Source organism: Vigna unguiculata, chromosome 11 (assembly GCF_037176805.1).
Source record: "Vigna unguiculata cultivar grain cowpea cultivar isolate G323 ecotype 2 chromosome 11, ASM3717680v1, whole genome shotgun sequence".
Classification (NCBI taxonomy): Eukaryota; Viridiplantae; Streptophyta; class Magnoliopsida; order Fabales; family Fabaceae; genus Vigna; species Vigna unguiculata.
In genome coordinates this window covers 38,460,433-38,475,834 of record NC_140802.1, presented here as the reverse complement: position 1 = coordinate 38,475,834, position 15,402 = coordinate 38,460,433, and the positions used below count along the sequence as shown (strand labels likewise).

The window sequence follows — 15,402 nt, the reverse complement described above, 5'->3', positions numbered from 1 at the left end:
TCTAATTTTAAACTAACTTTAACTCTATTTTTTACATGTAGAAAATTCAAACATAAATATAAGTTTCCTTCCAAAGTATAGTTAGGTTTGGTATAAAAATAATGAAAGAAATATTTAATATAAATTTTAATAAAAATAAAAATAAAAAATTCAATATAATATTTATATAAAAATTAAATTTGGTCAATTTTGAAAGGAACAAAATTTAAATTAAATTGAACAAAAATAACGAAAATTATAATTAAATTGAACAAAAATAACAAAAATTTGAACTGAATTGAATATAAGTCAAGAGACATTGACACGTCACAATGATATTGACTTGACACATAACAATGACATTAGATTGATATGTGGCACTGACACTACTAGGGATGTCAACAAGGCGGGTAGAGTACGGGTAGTAGCTTCCCCGTACTCTACCTGCTGGATAAATATGTGTTTCGTACTCGATCCCAAATCTGTGCGGGTATTCATTATATGGGTACCTACATATTCTTTTAATATCCACGAATATCCATAGGTATCCGCAAATATTTACGAAAAAAATAATAATTTAACAACATATTTTAATTGTAAATTCAAAAAAAATATAATACATAACATTCATAAATTTCAAACAAAGTCAAGCTAAACCCATTTAAGTAGTGTTGAATGACAGTTTACCAAGAAATAAGAAATTTTTTTAAAACTAATTGACAAAAAATAGTTCATTCAAAATCAATGTGTTAATATTTTATTATGTGTTTTTAATTTTTTTTTCATTTAAATTAGAGTATAGTGGTTTCGGGTATCTACGGTATGGATACTATGATATCCATACCCACCTCGTTAACACGTGGGTATAAAAAAATTTGTACCCGTTACTTGCGGATATCCATTTACAATATATTCATTGCCTACCCGTTGTGGGTTTTACCTGCTGGTACAAATTTTGTTGACATCCCTAGATACTGTCACATGTCAAAATGCTAACTTCACACATGGACATTTTTTTAAATTAAGAAATTAAAAAAATTAAATTAATTTAAAAAAAAACCACAAAGTGACACGTGTAGTTAACAATTTAAATGCGTTATAAAAAGGACTAAATTAACCACAATTTACAAAATTATGACCTTTTTATCATTTCAAAAAAATAGAACCAAAATAAACATAGGTTACGAAAATTGGGACCAATGATCGCCTTTATTTAATGTATAGTTTTTTCAATCCTTCTTTTACCTTTTAAATATATATATATATATATATATATATATATATATATATATATATATATATATATATATATATATATATATATATATATATATATATATTAAATCTAGATGCTAATACATAATTGATTAAGTTTAGTTGTTCTTCAATTTACATAACAAATATGAAGATAAATAAAAATTTTGATATTATTTTGAATAAACATATAATGTATTTAAGAATACAGTTGGAATCTAAAATAATTTTGAATCCATATACAGGATTTTACTGTCACATGAAGATGATGTAAGAGAATTATGACTTTTCTTTTTCTCAAGAGTGGTAGGCATTGCAGACGAGGAAAATGTTTAAGCGAAGAAGAAAAGATAAGAGAAATCATTAGAACATAAAGAATTTATATTAGTAAGTAACATAATGCTAATTATAGTTAAAATGATCATAATATGCATTTCTCATTATAATTGATTGACTATTGATCATTATGAAGAGGAGTTGTGATCGACTTATTTTACAGTAGTAAAATTATTAAGATTCTTTATGTTTTGTTTAAAGTTTGTTTTTCTGTTTTACCTGCATATGGATATTGTATATACTCATATAACCCTTTTCTCAAAATAAAAAAGAGAATATATTTCCTTTTTACGCAAAAGCTCTCATGTGCCTCTCACCTTTTCGGGGTCCATCACTACTACTAGAATTTTCTGTATTTTATGAAAAATTTCTTGCAGATTTCTTACAAAATTTTGTAAGAAAAGTATTTTCTACCAATTTTTTTATGAATTTTGATCGATAGATAATACTTTTATGATAATTAGTTACCAAGGAATATATATATATATATATATATATATATATATATATATATATATATTCTTTTCTTTTACATTTTTTTTTCTTTTTTCTTCCTTTTCTTCTTCCTCTCTTATACTCCCTTCTTCATCTTCATTATGCACATCCATTCCCCACCTTAATCTTCTTCTACCCCTCAACTTTAGGCTTAAGGTTCACCTTCAAATCCTCAACAATACTCTTATTATCCAAATCATAGATCTTGATGCTTTGCTTAGTGGTTGTGTATAGCCAGTACTTGTTGGGATTGAAGTAAAGGGCATGGAGAATATAGCTAACATTGAGAGAGTAAAAATAGGTCTTTTTTTGTATTTTGAGGTCTATTTGAACTGAAATTTGTAAAAATGGGTCATTAAATTTTTTTTTTGCAAAATAGGGTCAAGTCGTCTGGGTGGAGGACGACATTGCAGGTGAAGTCGTCCTCCACCCTGCCGGTTTCTTTTTTTTCTTTTTTAAAAAGTGAAACCGTGATGTGAAAGGTCGATTTCTATTCACGTCAAAAGTGAAATCGTCCTTACACATGACGACTTCAGTTTTTATTTTTTTTTATATATATATATATTTTTAACGTTGCAGAGTGGTGGTAGGAATGGAAACAATGGTTTGAGTTCAGTGGAAGCAACAACAACTACTGGTGCACTCGCACGTACTAGATTACTTGTTAAAATCATTCCATAGGTAAAATTACTTGTTCCATTCCTTATTTCATATTATCTCGTTTCTAAATTGATGGATTTCCATGCATTTCAACAAAAAAATACCGTGCATTAAAAAGAGTAATAAAGGAACAAAAATTACAATCCTTTTCTTCTTATTTTCTTACTGAAGAAAGTGTAAACTTTGCAATTGCAGTAGGATCACAACCTATCTAGAAAATAAGATAATAATAATAATAATATTCATAATGCAACATTCTATTTACTTTTATCACTGAAGATCTCAAAGGAAACCAACGGTGGTGATTGAAAGTGATGCCAATCTTGGTCAACACCCTTGTAGGATGAGGATGGAACGTAGTAAGAAGGATACAATTTATTATAAATTGCAACACCACTTTCTGAATACAAAAGCAAATATTGATGTGTAGGGTTCACATTCATTAGGCCTACAAGATCTTGAAACTGCAATCCAGTGTGCGCGGGTGCACCAGTAGTTGTTGTTGCTTCCACTGAACTCAAACCACGATTTCCATTTCCACCACCACTCTGCAACATTAAGAAAAATATATATAAAAAAATGAAAAGTGAAGTCGTCATGTGTGAGGACGACTTCACTTTTGATGTGAATATAAACCGATCTTCCATAACACGATTTCGCTTTTTGAAAAAAAGAAAAAGAAATTGGCAGGGTGGAGGACAACTTCATCTATAATGTTGTCCTCCACCTAGACGACTTCACCCTATTTTGCAAAAAAAATTCAACAGACCCATTTTTTACAAAATTATGTTCAAATAAACCCCAAAATACAAAAAAGTTGTAAAAATGGTTACCCTCAGCCAAATCCCACACCCAAATAAGTCCATATTTTTCACCACTAGCGCATAACGACTTGTCGGGAGAAATAGTAACAATGTTCACATACCTATTATGACCAACAAGGGTGTTTCCCAACTTGTAGTTTGTGAGGTTCCAACCTTAACAAATTAATGGGGTAGATGAAGATGAGGGTGTGGAATGAAAGTGGAGAGTGAAGATGAAGAATGGAGAAGAATACAGGAAGAAGAACGGAAAAGAAAAAAGACAAAAAAATGTAAAAGAAAAGAAAAAACAAAAAAAGAAAGCCAGAAAAAAAAATATTTCATTAAAATTACATGTGTTAGCCATGTGTCAGTCACATGTTCAAACCTTTTAATCCACACAACACGACCACTAGACACATCAATTAAAAGTTAATGTTGTTGGCTCTGGATAATGTATTCTATGCATTAATAAATTTTGTGGATCAATTTTGTATGAGTTGTTCTTGAGGGACGAATTTCAATTTCGCATGTAAGTTGAGGGACTAAAATCATATTTATTCTTATAGAATATTATGAAGAAATAAAAACAATTTTTTTTGGTTTTTTTACCATGCAAATTTTGCATGCTCTTATGTACTAATGGATCCACCAATGTGTAAATTGACACCTATTTCAAATGCTCGATTTTGTTGGGTCGTGAAAACTTTGCACAACATGGGGGAGAATTTTATATGGATAGAGTGTGTTCCAAACTTCATCAAACATTCAAGTCTACTGTTTTTTCAATTTTCCGTGCTATAAAATGCATCTCAAATAGTCTATTTGAGGCTTTTGAGTAAAAATTCTTTTTTATCATTTCCTCATCTTGAGGTCACCAATTGACTTTCTTCTATGTAATACAGTTGTAAATACGTCAATGTATGAATTGAAAATGAGTTCCAATCCATTAGGCAACCCAACTTACCACGAATTCAAGTTGGGTTGGATTGAAAAACATATATATTTTAAATGCCGATTAAACTGAACCCGACTAACTTAACCTGCGGGTTAAACAAATTCAATTTGCAGTTGAGGTCGGTTAGCTTGTAACCTACCAATAACAATCCTTTATTAGTTTTTACCATTTTTCATAAGTTTTTTAATATGGTTATTTAATAATTCTAATTATACATTTGGATATTTTTAAATACTAAAATATTTTTCAATAATATATGAATAGTTTATATACTTAACTTATTTGTTGGCCAAGTTACGTACATTCACACTTTAGTTTTAAACTACTATCTTTATAATAATGTGTTTGGTAAAATAGGTGAACGCTTTGACGATAATGCTATAGAAAAATAAATGGAGTTAATCCACTTTGATTGTATTATAATAAATGTATACAATAATATAAAAGAACAAAACATCCTTAACCCATAAATCCATAGTTAGTCATGAGTTATAAAATCTTCAACTCTTAAAAAATGAGTTGGGTTGGTTACTCATTTTTAATTCAACCTATGATAATCTAACCTGTATAAATTGAGCTAACTCAGTTTAACACCTCTAAAATTACCTTTTAGTTAGTAATGATTTTCGATAAATATTTAGTTCTCTTTGATAGAACAAAATTATTTGTTGTAACATCGCTTAATTTTTTTATAGTCAATGTTCATAATATCTTTACCCTTCAATTCCTTATTTAAATGTTTTTTCACATCATTTTTTTGTTTTAAAAAACTCCTTAAAATAAGGCAAGGTGATCAGAGATGTACAAACTCAATTAGAGATTTTAAAATGAGTTTAAATCCAATTTAAATCGGGTTAAATTAAAAAGTCAAAAATGTATTATTTATGTTTAAATTTATGTTTTAAATCATGATATGAATTACTGAAACCCGGTAACCGCTATAAAAACAAAGGGCTTATCGACAACCCAAAGAGCATACGTATAACTGGGCCCAGCCCGCAAACTCCTGTTCAGGTTTTCTCTTCTCTCCCTCATTTCGACTTTCGACTGCATCACCACCCTCGCCATCGCAACAATGGAAGATTCTCCCCACCACCACCACCATCACCACCCCGACGACACCCATCAGCACTCACCCTCCTCCGCCTCTCCCACCACCGGCACCTGCTGCAAGTGCGGAGGCCCTACAACCTTCGCCCCCCCTATGCCAACCCCCACCTTCACCCCTCCCCCCACCTACCGCCCCATCCGCGCCCCCGCAATCCCCCCAGACCCTAACTCCACCCGCGCCATCATTCTCTCCCCGGTTCCACAAGCCCAAAAGGTTCCCATTTTGCCCCCACCCTACGACTTTCACACCCCCACCAAGCGCATTCACTCCCCCGATGATATTCGCCGCTTCCACGACTCCTTCTCCGGCAAAAACTTCCTCGGCTTCGTCGTCGCCCTCTCCGAATCCATCCGCGGCCGCAAAATCTCTGATCAGTGTCACGAATCCCCAGCCACTCTCGCCGTGCTCTCTATCCTCGAAACCCTAACCCTATTCGCCGATGAAACCCCCCCTGTTCCACAATCCGCGCGCTACGGAAACGTCGCGTATCGCACCTGGCACGAGAAAATGTCCAATTCCGCAGAATCACTGATCTTAAAGCTCCTCCCGGAGAATCTGCAACCGGCGACTGTCGAACTCGTGCCCTACTTCACTGACTCCTTCGGAAACGCGAGCCGCATCGATTACGGCACCGGGCACGAGACGAATTTTGCGGCGTGGCTGTACTGCCTGGCGCGGCTGGGAGTGGTCGGAGAGGAGGATTATCCGGCTCTGGTGGCGAGGGTGTTTGTGAAGTACTTGGAGCTCATGAGGAAATTGCAGTTGTTGTATTCCTTAGAGCCTGCAGGGTCTCATGGTGTGTGGGGGCTTGATGATTACCACTTTTTGCCCTTCATATTTGGGTCTTCCCAGTTGATTGATCACAAATATATGAAGCCTAAGTCTATTCATAATGAGGATATCTTGGAGAATTTCTCCAAGGAGTATCTTTACCTTGCTTGCATCGCCTTTGTGAAGAAGGTGAAGAAGGGGGTGTTTGCCGAGCACTCGCCCATGCTGGATGATATCAGTGGGGTGCCCAATTGGAACAAGGTGAACGGTGGGTTGCTCAAGATGTACAAGGCTGAGGTTCTTGAGAAGGTCCCCATCATGCAGCATTTTCTCTTTGGATCGATAATTAAGTGGTATGTGCGATGCTGTTTTTGATTGTATTGCTGTGATTTGGTTCTCTCTATGCTCTTAAATGTGTTTACCGTAGTTGCACTGTAGTTTGGTTGGTTGCACGGAGTGTAGAAATCATGTATAATGTAGTTTAAGAGTGTGTTTGGCGCATTATCTCCAATGCTTGTGTATTTATGTTCTCATGAAAGACGCCTGTTTGCTGGGGAAAACGGGTATCCAAATTCGGAGTGGATGCTAGATGGCATCATCCGTTACTGAAAGAACATCATCACTGCACAACCCAAACCAACCGGCCATGTAGATTGAAAGTCTAACACTTGGGGAACCACCTCTAGATTTTCCTTTGCCAATGCCAAATAGGCTAGCATTAGCTATAGTGGAGCCTACTGTTATGACAGCTTTTGTATTCCATGTCCATCATTATCTTGAGCTGAACGGAAAAATATCTTGTGGACAACACCGTCTAGAGGGCCACTTTATGCTTCAAACCCCTTTGAATAGAAACCGATCACCTATCATTTTCCTGAAAAATCCAAACTCCAGATGAGCGACATAGTTAGCAGATGGTAATTGGTATGTATCCAGAGCATACCATAAGCCAACTATCCAAAACTTCTAGCCTGTTAGCTGAGGGAACATGTAATAGCTGTATGATGAATCCGACCAGATTCAGTCGTGTAGGAGAGTGCTATGAACTTTGAAGCTAGAGTAGTACACAGGTCCATCTAGCGTGTGCTGAAATTTAATTTTTTTTATTAGAAGAATTAGGTTGGCAAAGTTAGAAGTTGAAATTAGACCACTGTCATAGACTTTCCAATACTGTGTCATACATTAACACTATCCCAAAATTTTAAACTATAAGGTGAAAACATGTGAATGATTTCATATTACACTTTAGTTGCTTCAAATGCATAATTTATTTACTTCAATATAAATGTAGACTTTGTACCTCAATCTTATAAATCACTTTGTACATCAATCTTATCACCAGTAACACACTTTCGCTTGAAATTTTTGGGCATATGGGACCTAATCCATAACAAGTGAAGCTTGCTTACTCTGGCCGGATTCCTGAAAATCAATCTGGAATCATTAATGTTTAATCCAAATGACAGAAAAAAGAGTGTAAAAAGAATAGTTAAGTTACCAGAGTCAATGACTTTGGATGCGCTTTAGGATTGCCATTGTAGATAGTATCCAATCCGAGAAAACACCCATAATGGGTTGTGAGCAGTTTATTCACTTTCATCTAAAAAATGGACACTGTTGATTTATGTTCTGAAACACAAATCAAAGCGTCATTCAGTGTCTGAGCAAGTAAATGGTTGAGGATTCCATATAGAATATGTGTCATCACTGTGAAACTTGAGCATATACTATTCCAAATTGGAACCGCCCAATTTAAATCTAGAAGCCATTCTCAAAATATTGAATTAGTCTTTCATCTCGTATTCAAATTGTCTTCCAACTCAATATAGTGGAAAGATCAAGACAGAAGCATATAACATTCGAATACAATACCTGCAAGTTGGCTAACTTGCTCTGTTGTAATCATAGCTGAGAAGCCTTTACTGTAATGTTGGAGCGCTGCTGCCTTTGCATTGCTGATGTTGAAGAATGGAAAAAAGTTACACAGGAAGACTATGCACTTAAATGTTTGTTGCTGTTGAAAGGATTAATAACAAAGCAGGTGCCGGAGGAGGGTTCCATTTTGGTACCTTGAGAAGATAGAGACTGAATGTGAATATAATGAATTGTGTGTTGGGTATACATATGAGTATTATTATTTATAATAAAGAAGAAATACAATAACAAGGAGCAAGAACAATATCTAATAATAGGAAATATTTGGTAAGATATTTACCCATGTAATTAAATTATATCTCTAACCGTTGTAGTTGCACCATATTATCCATATTATTGAGAAAATACTAAGTTGCTGCTTGCCAATTTGTGAGATATGATTGCTTGTTTTTCATGAGATCATCTGCTTGCGCTTTTTATTGAATTCTGAATTTTCTGATGTAGAATTTCCAAAGCAGTAGTTGTTCCATAAACTATGTATTGTGTAGTTGAGTCTTTTATCATGCATCAACTTAATTTCTTAATTTCATATAATGATGTGATGACCTTCCTTGAATGTCCGCGATAGTATTATGTACCGATGTTCTATACATGGGTTGATGCCAGAGTTTTAATATCTGTGCAGTTCTGGTTGCTCAGCATCAAACTAATATTTTATATCTTGATGTCACAAGCTTCTTATATTGTATAAAACTTGCATTTTCTCTATGAATGTTTCAATCTATGGGTAAATCACACAATTGGAATCACTACAGGGTAATAAGTATCGTCATCTTCATGATTGAGTTGTTTCAAAACTTTCTGCGAAAGTACAATTTGACTTGCCAAGTTCTTCCCTCTTTCCTATTTTTCCTTTTTGATATCTTATTTTATTAATTTGTTTTCTGCCAGGGAATAGTTCTTGGCGTCCACTGCCGGCTTTCCTGTGAGGACAAGCTATATAAAATAGGTTGATTTGGAAGCTATAAGGTTGTTTTGAAGGGTTTGTAATCTAACTTTACCAAAAGGTCATCCTTATAAGATTATAGCACCTTCGCAAAGGTAAAAGATAATGGAAAGAGTTTCTTTCTTTTGCCATATGACTGACGTGAATGTTTGCTACCTGTAGAAAGATGGTTCTACTTCTGTACTCACAAAAATATGAAGTTGATGTATTCATTGCTGTTTCTGGTTCTTGCGTTATGAGCAGCTTAGAGTGTAGCCCCTTAATCATGTGATTGAATTTTGTAGTGAATAAATAAGTTTGAAATTTTATTATTTAGTTTCTATCAGACTTTTGTCATTACGGCTACGGAACTCCTAGATGATAAACGTGTAACCTATGTTGTCTCTATTAAGATCAATCATTATTTCTTCCCTTCTGGTCAGTACAATGATGTAACACTAAAAAAACTCGTTCGTTTAATATAGGGATGGATGCTCAACTTCAAATATAAGGGTGATATTCATTTTGAAAATTTGAAAATAAGTTTCCTATACTACATAGGTGAACTTTGTTAACATTTATCTGCTGCACAATGCAAAATGCAGTTAACAGAAAGTGATTGAGAGGATAGGGGGGACAACTTCTTTCTTCACCTCCATAATTTCTTCCATGCACCCATAAAATTTTTGTAACGTGGATTTACGATCTAAAATGTAAATTTTATATTTTAGATTATACGATTCAAAATATTTTTTATTTTGTTCAAGTTGGATTTATGGTGTGGATCCCTCTTTAACAAACTCTAACCCTGTAAAAATATAATGAAACAATACCTCAAAATATAATGCAAATAATTAAGAGAGTTTAAGCCCCATCCTACTTCGATAATTTAGGAGGACACTACATAAATAATTCAATCTTTTTTACCATCAAATCGAGTTTAGTGATTTTAATATCCAACAAGCTTATAAAACTCTTTTTGAAAGATTCTGCTTTGTTCCACAAAAATTGAATGGTTACGGCACAGTCATGTCTTTGTTTGCATGACGTGAAGGTACTAATGAGTTCGTATGAAAAAGATGCTTCACACATATGTATGTAACCCACATATCTCTTACGTTGTTCACCACAAAAGGTATTGCATTTTCGGTTGGTTCTCCATCCACCACGTAACATACTTTACAACTCTATATTTAATTTCTTCTATAAGAAAGTTGATCGGACTCAGTTAATAACTAATATTAATATAAATAATGTGGGTTTATTTATGAGACTCATTTAGTAGAGAAAATAAACTATTGAATTAGAATGAAAGCCTAATTAAAGAATAAAAGAACAGTAAGATTGATTTAAGATGTATGAAAACAAAGAGATGAAAATGGTCATATCTTCAATTGAAAGAACTCATTTTTATGATAAGATATACACATGTTAGTAAAAATAATTCATATAAAAAAATGAAACTTGAAAATTAATATAAATTTTTAAAAATAAACTAAAGACAAAATGCATTTGATTTAGTAATTGGGAGATCCCACTAGGGATGACAAAAATAATACATGTACACATATTTATGAATGAAATTTGTGAATCATGGATAATAATATTTAATTACCTATTTAGTGAATTTCATTTAATATATTTTTAAAATTCAAGTAACTAAAACGAAATTATTAATAAAAAAATATTAATCATAAAATAATCATTTAAATTTTAACTTTATTTTTTTATATATATTTTTTATTTAAACGCAAGAAATTGAAGTTATTTTATAAAAGTTTAATTTTTCAAAAATTATATTTTGATCCAACTCATTTAAATTTTTTTTTTAAAAGACTAAATCATTCACATAAATATTTTATTGAATAATTTAGTTTGAATTATACTTTTTTTTTTAATTTGTATTTTAAATATTTGTTTTAAAATAATTTTAGTAAAAATAACATATAAATACTATTCGTTTTCGACGTTACTATCAATAAAGATAGACACCTTTTAATATATTTGTTGTTGTTGTCTAAAATATATACATGGTACAACAAATAATTAATATAAAAATGAAACTTAAAAATTAACATAAATTTAATAAAATAACCTAAAGCAAAAATGCATTTAATTTCGGTTGTGAGAAGGATTATGATATTTTCATAATTTTTTTTTTTAATAAATTTTGAAAAAATTTTCTTTTCAAGTCACCAAACATTTTTCTTGTCTTTTTAAATTGTACCAAATTTTTCTTTCATTCAATAATATATTACCAAACATTTTTGTTGTCTTTTTAAATTGTACCATTTTTTTCTTTCATTCAATGTACTGCCACGTCAACATTATTAAAAATTTATCAGAAAAACAAATTTTGTAAAAAATATTTTTCACGTGAGGATTAGGCGGTCCCACAAGGGATACACAACAGCTAAAATCGGAGTGTTCTGATATAACTTTTGTTGTCTAACCACCCCTCTGCACAAAAGACAGAGATGTTCAATTACATCCACAAAAACTCCATATATCTCTTTCTCTCTTCTTTTTCTTGGCTCACAACACCAGTTACAGTGTGTGAGATTTGCACCTCCAAGCCAAAGAAACAATGGAGAAACAGAAAATGGGGGTGCTAAGGGCTGCAATTGGAGATGCAATTTTGACATCAATCTGGGTTTTCATCATGTCAACTTTGAGAATCGCTTCAACAGAGGTAGCACTTTTCCTCAGCCTCCAACCCCTTTCACTCGCAGGTCTCTTCATCACCACAGTTCTGAACACCTTCTGTGTGCTCACCGTAAGCTTCATCGGAGGTGTGTTAGGCGGTGCCAGCTTCAACCCTTCAACCACAGTTTCATTCTACACTGCAGGTCTCAGACCCGATTCATCTCTTTCATCAATGGCTGTTAGGTTCCCTGCTCAGGCATTCGGTGGCGCTGTGGGAGCCAAGGCTCTTGTTCTGGTGATGCCATCACAGTACAAGCACATGCTGAAAGGTCCTTTTTTGAAGGTGGATTTGCACACCGGTGCCCTTGCTGAGGGGTTGTTGACCTTCACTCATAACATGGCTATTCTCTTTTTGGTGCTGAGGGGTCCCAAGAACCCTTTTTTGAAGGTCTATTTGCTTTCTGTTGCTACTGCTGCTTTGGTTATCCCTGGTTCTGGGTTCACTGGACCTTCCATGAACCCTGCCAATGCCTTTGGATGGGCCTTTGTGAACAACAAGCACAACACTTTGGAGCAGTTTTATGTGTATTGGGTGTGCCCTTTCTTAGGGGCGTCCTCTGCAGCTTTCATCTTCAGGTCTTTGTTCATGGCACCCATCAAACAGAAGAAGGCTTGAGATGGATTTTAATGGGAGCAAGGGAAAACACTGCTTAAATAAATCATTGGCTTTTTAAAGTAGGATTATTTATATCTACAATGTAAGTGACTTGTATTATATGATATTCTATGTAGATTAATATTTAAAGTTTTTTTTTTATATATTGGGTTATCTTCAATTTAGTTTTTATTTAAAAATTCCTTTGTTAAGGGTTTAAAATAGTATTCTTCTTTTTTTTGTCTAACTAGTATTTCTTTATTTTGTTTCTTATAGAATGCCAATGACTTCCATATTCATATGTTCAACTCGTTAAGTAGGTTGAGGAGTGATTTAGAGGAAATTTGAAAGGAAATGAGTGAATTGATTGGTAAATTGGAGATGAGAAGACACAAGTAACTATCAAAACATTCCATTAATAACGAAATTCAAATAGCAATCACTTAAAAAAGTATTTTGAGTACTCGGTAGAATAAGAGTTTTTCATGATACTCAGATGAAAATACCCAAACTTATTTATTTTTAAGTATTTTATGAATTTGCATATTTTTAATTGAATGTGTATTAAAAAATTATTTTGTTCATACTTGGTTGAGTATTTAAAACATTATTTTATTTTTGTTTAAATTTCTTGTTATTTGATTTTACCTACAAACATTATGACTTGATCATTATTTTTGTATTTTCGTTTTTAATTTGTTGATTTACTCATTTTCACTCAAATCTTCTCTAATTTGCTAGTCAACTTCTTTATGAAAAAGAAAGGAGTGGGTTGATGAGTAATTTGAAAGAGATTAGAAAGGAATAAACAAGTTAACTAATGTGGTAGAGTAGGGGTGATCATGGATTGGATCCAAATAATTTGATTAAATTTTCGATCCAAATTCACTTTTTTAAAAAAAGTAGATTGGATTTTTTAAAAATCCAGATCCAAATATTTAGATCAAGTTTAAATCCAGATCTAAATATTTGCATCAAGTTCAAAATCCAAAATCCATTTTTCATAAAATAAATTCAAATTAAATTTTTTAAAACTTGTGTCCATAGGACTGACACCATAGAATTTGGCAGATTTTTTGTCGGGGCCAACGAGGCCAAATTTCAGCATGAGATGAACTTGGATGACTTTCAAACGAATTTCAATCGGGGACAACGTGACCAAATTTGGGACAAAGTCGACTTGACAAAATTTCAGTCAAGATCGATTTGACTGGATTCGACTGAATTTCGGCCAGAGCTGATTTTGCCTAATACGACCAAATTTTGGCCAGAGCCGACTTGGCCAAATATGGCCACATTTGGGCTAGGGCCTGATCAGTCAAATTTTGGTCAGGGTTGACTCCACTAAATTCGTCGACCGACACTTGCCCAAATTTAGCCGTATTCGGTCGACTAAGTCTCGAACAAAATTTGACTATATTCAACTTAGTCGGTTGTGATTGAAAATTGACTATATTCAGTCAAGTCGGTCCCGGTCGACGAATTTAGTGGAATCAACCCTAACCGAAATTTGATTGATCAGGCCCTAACCTAAATGTGGTCATATTTGGCCAAGTCGGCTTTGGCCAAAATTTGGTCGTATTAAGCAAAATCGGCCCTGACCGAAATTCAGTCGAATCCAGTCATGTCGATCTCGACTGAAATTTTGTCAAGTCGACCTTAGCCCAAATTTGGTCACGTCGTCCCCGACCGAAATTCGTTCGAAAGTCATCCAAGTTCCCATACTAAAATTTGGCTTCGTTGGCCTCGACAAAAAATCTGTCAAATTCTATGGTGTCAGCCCTATCGAAAATCTAATCCACATCCATTTTGGATCCAAATAATGGATGTGGATCCAAATTTGTGTCCATAGAGCTGACACCAAAGAATTTGACAGATTTGGCCAAATACTTCCAAATTTTGTCTAGGACCAACTGGTTCAAATCTTGATCAGGACTAACTTGACAAAATTTGGCCTAATTCGGCCAAATTTTGTATAGGATCACGCCAACTCAATCAAATACGATTAAATTTTGGCTAGTACGTCTCAACCTTTAGCCTAACCTAACAAAAAATATAAAGTGAAAATTTGGATTGGATATTTTGGATTATCCATTTTGAAAATCTAGATTTCGAGAATGGATATCCAATCTATAAAATATATAAAATGTAGATTAGATTGATATCCAGATACAATAAAATGGATTTTAAATGAATTGGATTTTGAATAGAATGAATATTAAATAAATTGGATCAGAGAAAAATGGACTGGATCAAAAAAATTGGATTTTTTATCTACCCTTAAGTTAGAGAATAAAAAATGAAAGGATTGGTCACGACATTCTATTAATAATAACAATTAAATACCAAGATATCTAAAGACAAACATACGCTTGACTAACACTCATTAAAACATTATTTTTTTAAATAATAGCTTAATTGAAAGGATTCCTATGAAGTACTTAACATTTAATTGAATTTTCTAAATATTAATCTTTCGATTGTAGATTAAGAAATATAAAATTCAATTTGAATACAAACCTTTTCATATAAACTCATAATATAAAGAACCATTAACAAATTTAAGCTTAATTATGAATCTCAATTTTAATTTTTATTCTAAAAAATATACCTTTATAAGCTTACACCAATTATTCTAATTAATAAAGAAAAATACAACAAAAATAACAACATAACAAGAAATTGATGTGATTCTATTTTATAAAGAAAATAAAATTGAATTGATTTTTTTTCTTGATGATTTGCTTATGTCTTTGGATTAAAGAAAAAAAGTATATCTTAAAAAACAAGTGCAAAGATCTTATCCTAATTCTAAGGTCTATATTGTTGAGAAATATAATAAACCTACCTTAAATTCATTTCAAAAAAAAAAAAATA

The 15,402-nt window shown here is 32.9% G+C and overlaps 1 protein-coding gene and 1 pseudogene across 1 annotated transcript; both read left to right on the top strand.

Moving 5' to 3' along the window:
* Window positions 1–5,457: 5,457 nt before the first annotated feature.
* On the top strand, window positions 5,458–9,666 carry LOC114169935 (phosphotyrosyl phosphatase activator (PTPA) family protein). The gene is made up of 2 exons (XM_028055337.2): window positions 5,458–6,717; window positions 9,191–9,666. The coding sequence occupies exons 1-2, from the start codon at window positions 5,558–5,560 to the stop codon at window positions 9,195–9,197; spliced, it is 1,167 nt and encodes a 388-aa protein (XP_027911138.1). The 5' UTR covers window positions 5,458–5,557; the 3' UTR covers window positions 9,198–9,666.
* A 2,027-nt stretch (window positions 9,667–11,693) lies between these two features.
* LOC114169096 (aquaporin SIP1-2 pseudogene) lies at window positions 11,694–12,689 on the top strand (annotated as a pseudogene).
* Window positions 12,690–15,402: the final 2,713 nt, after the last annotated feature.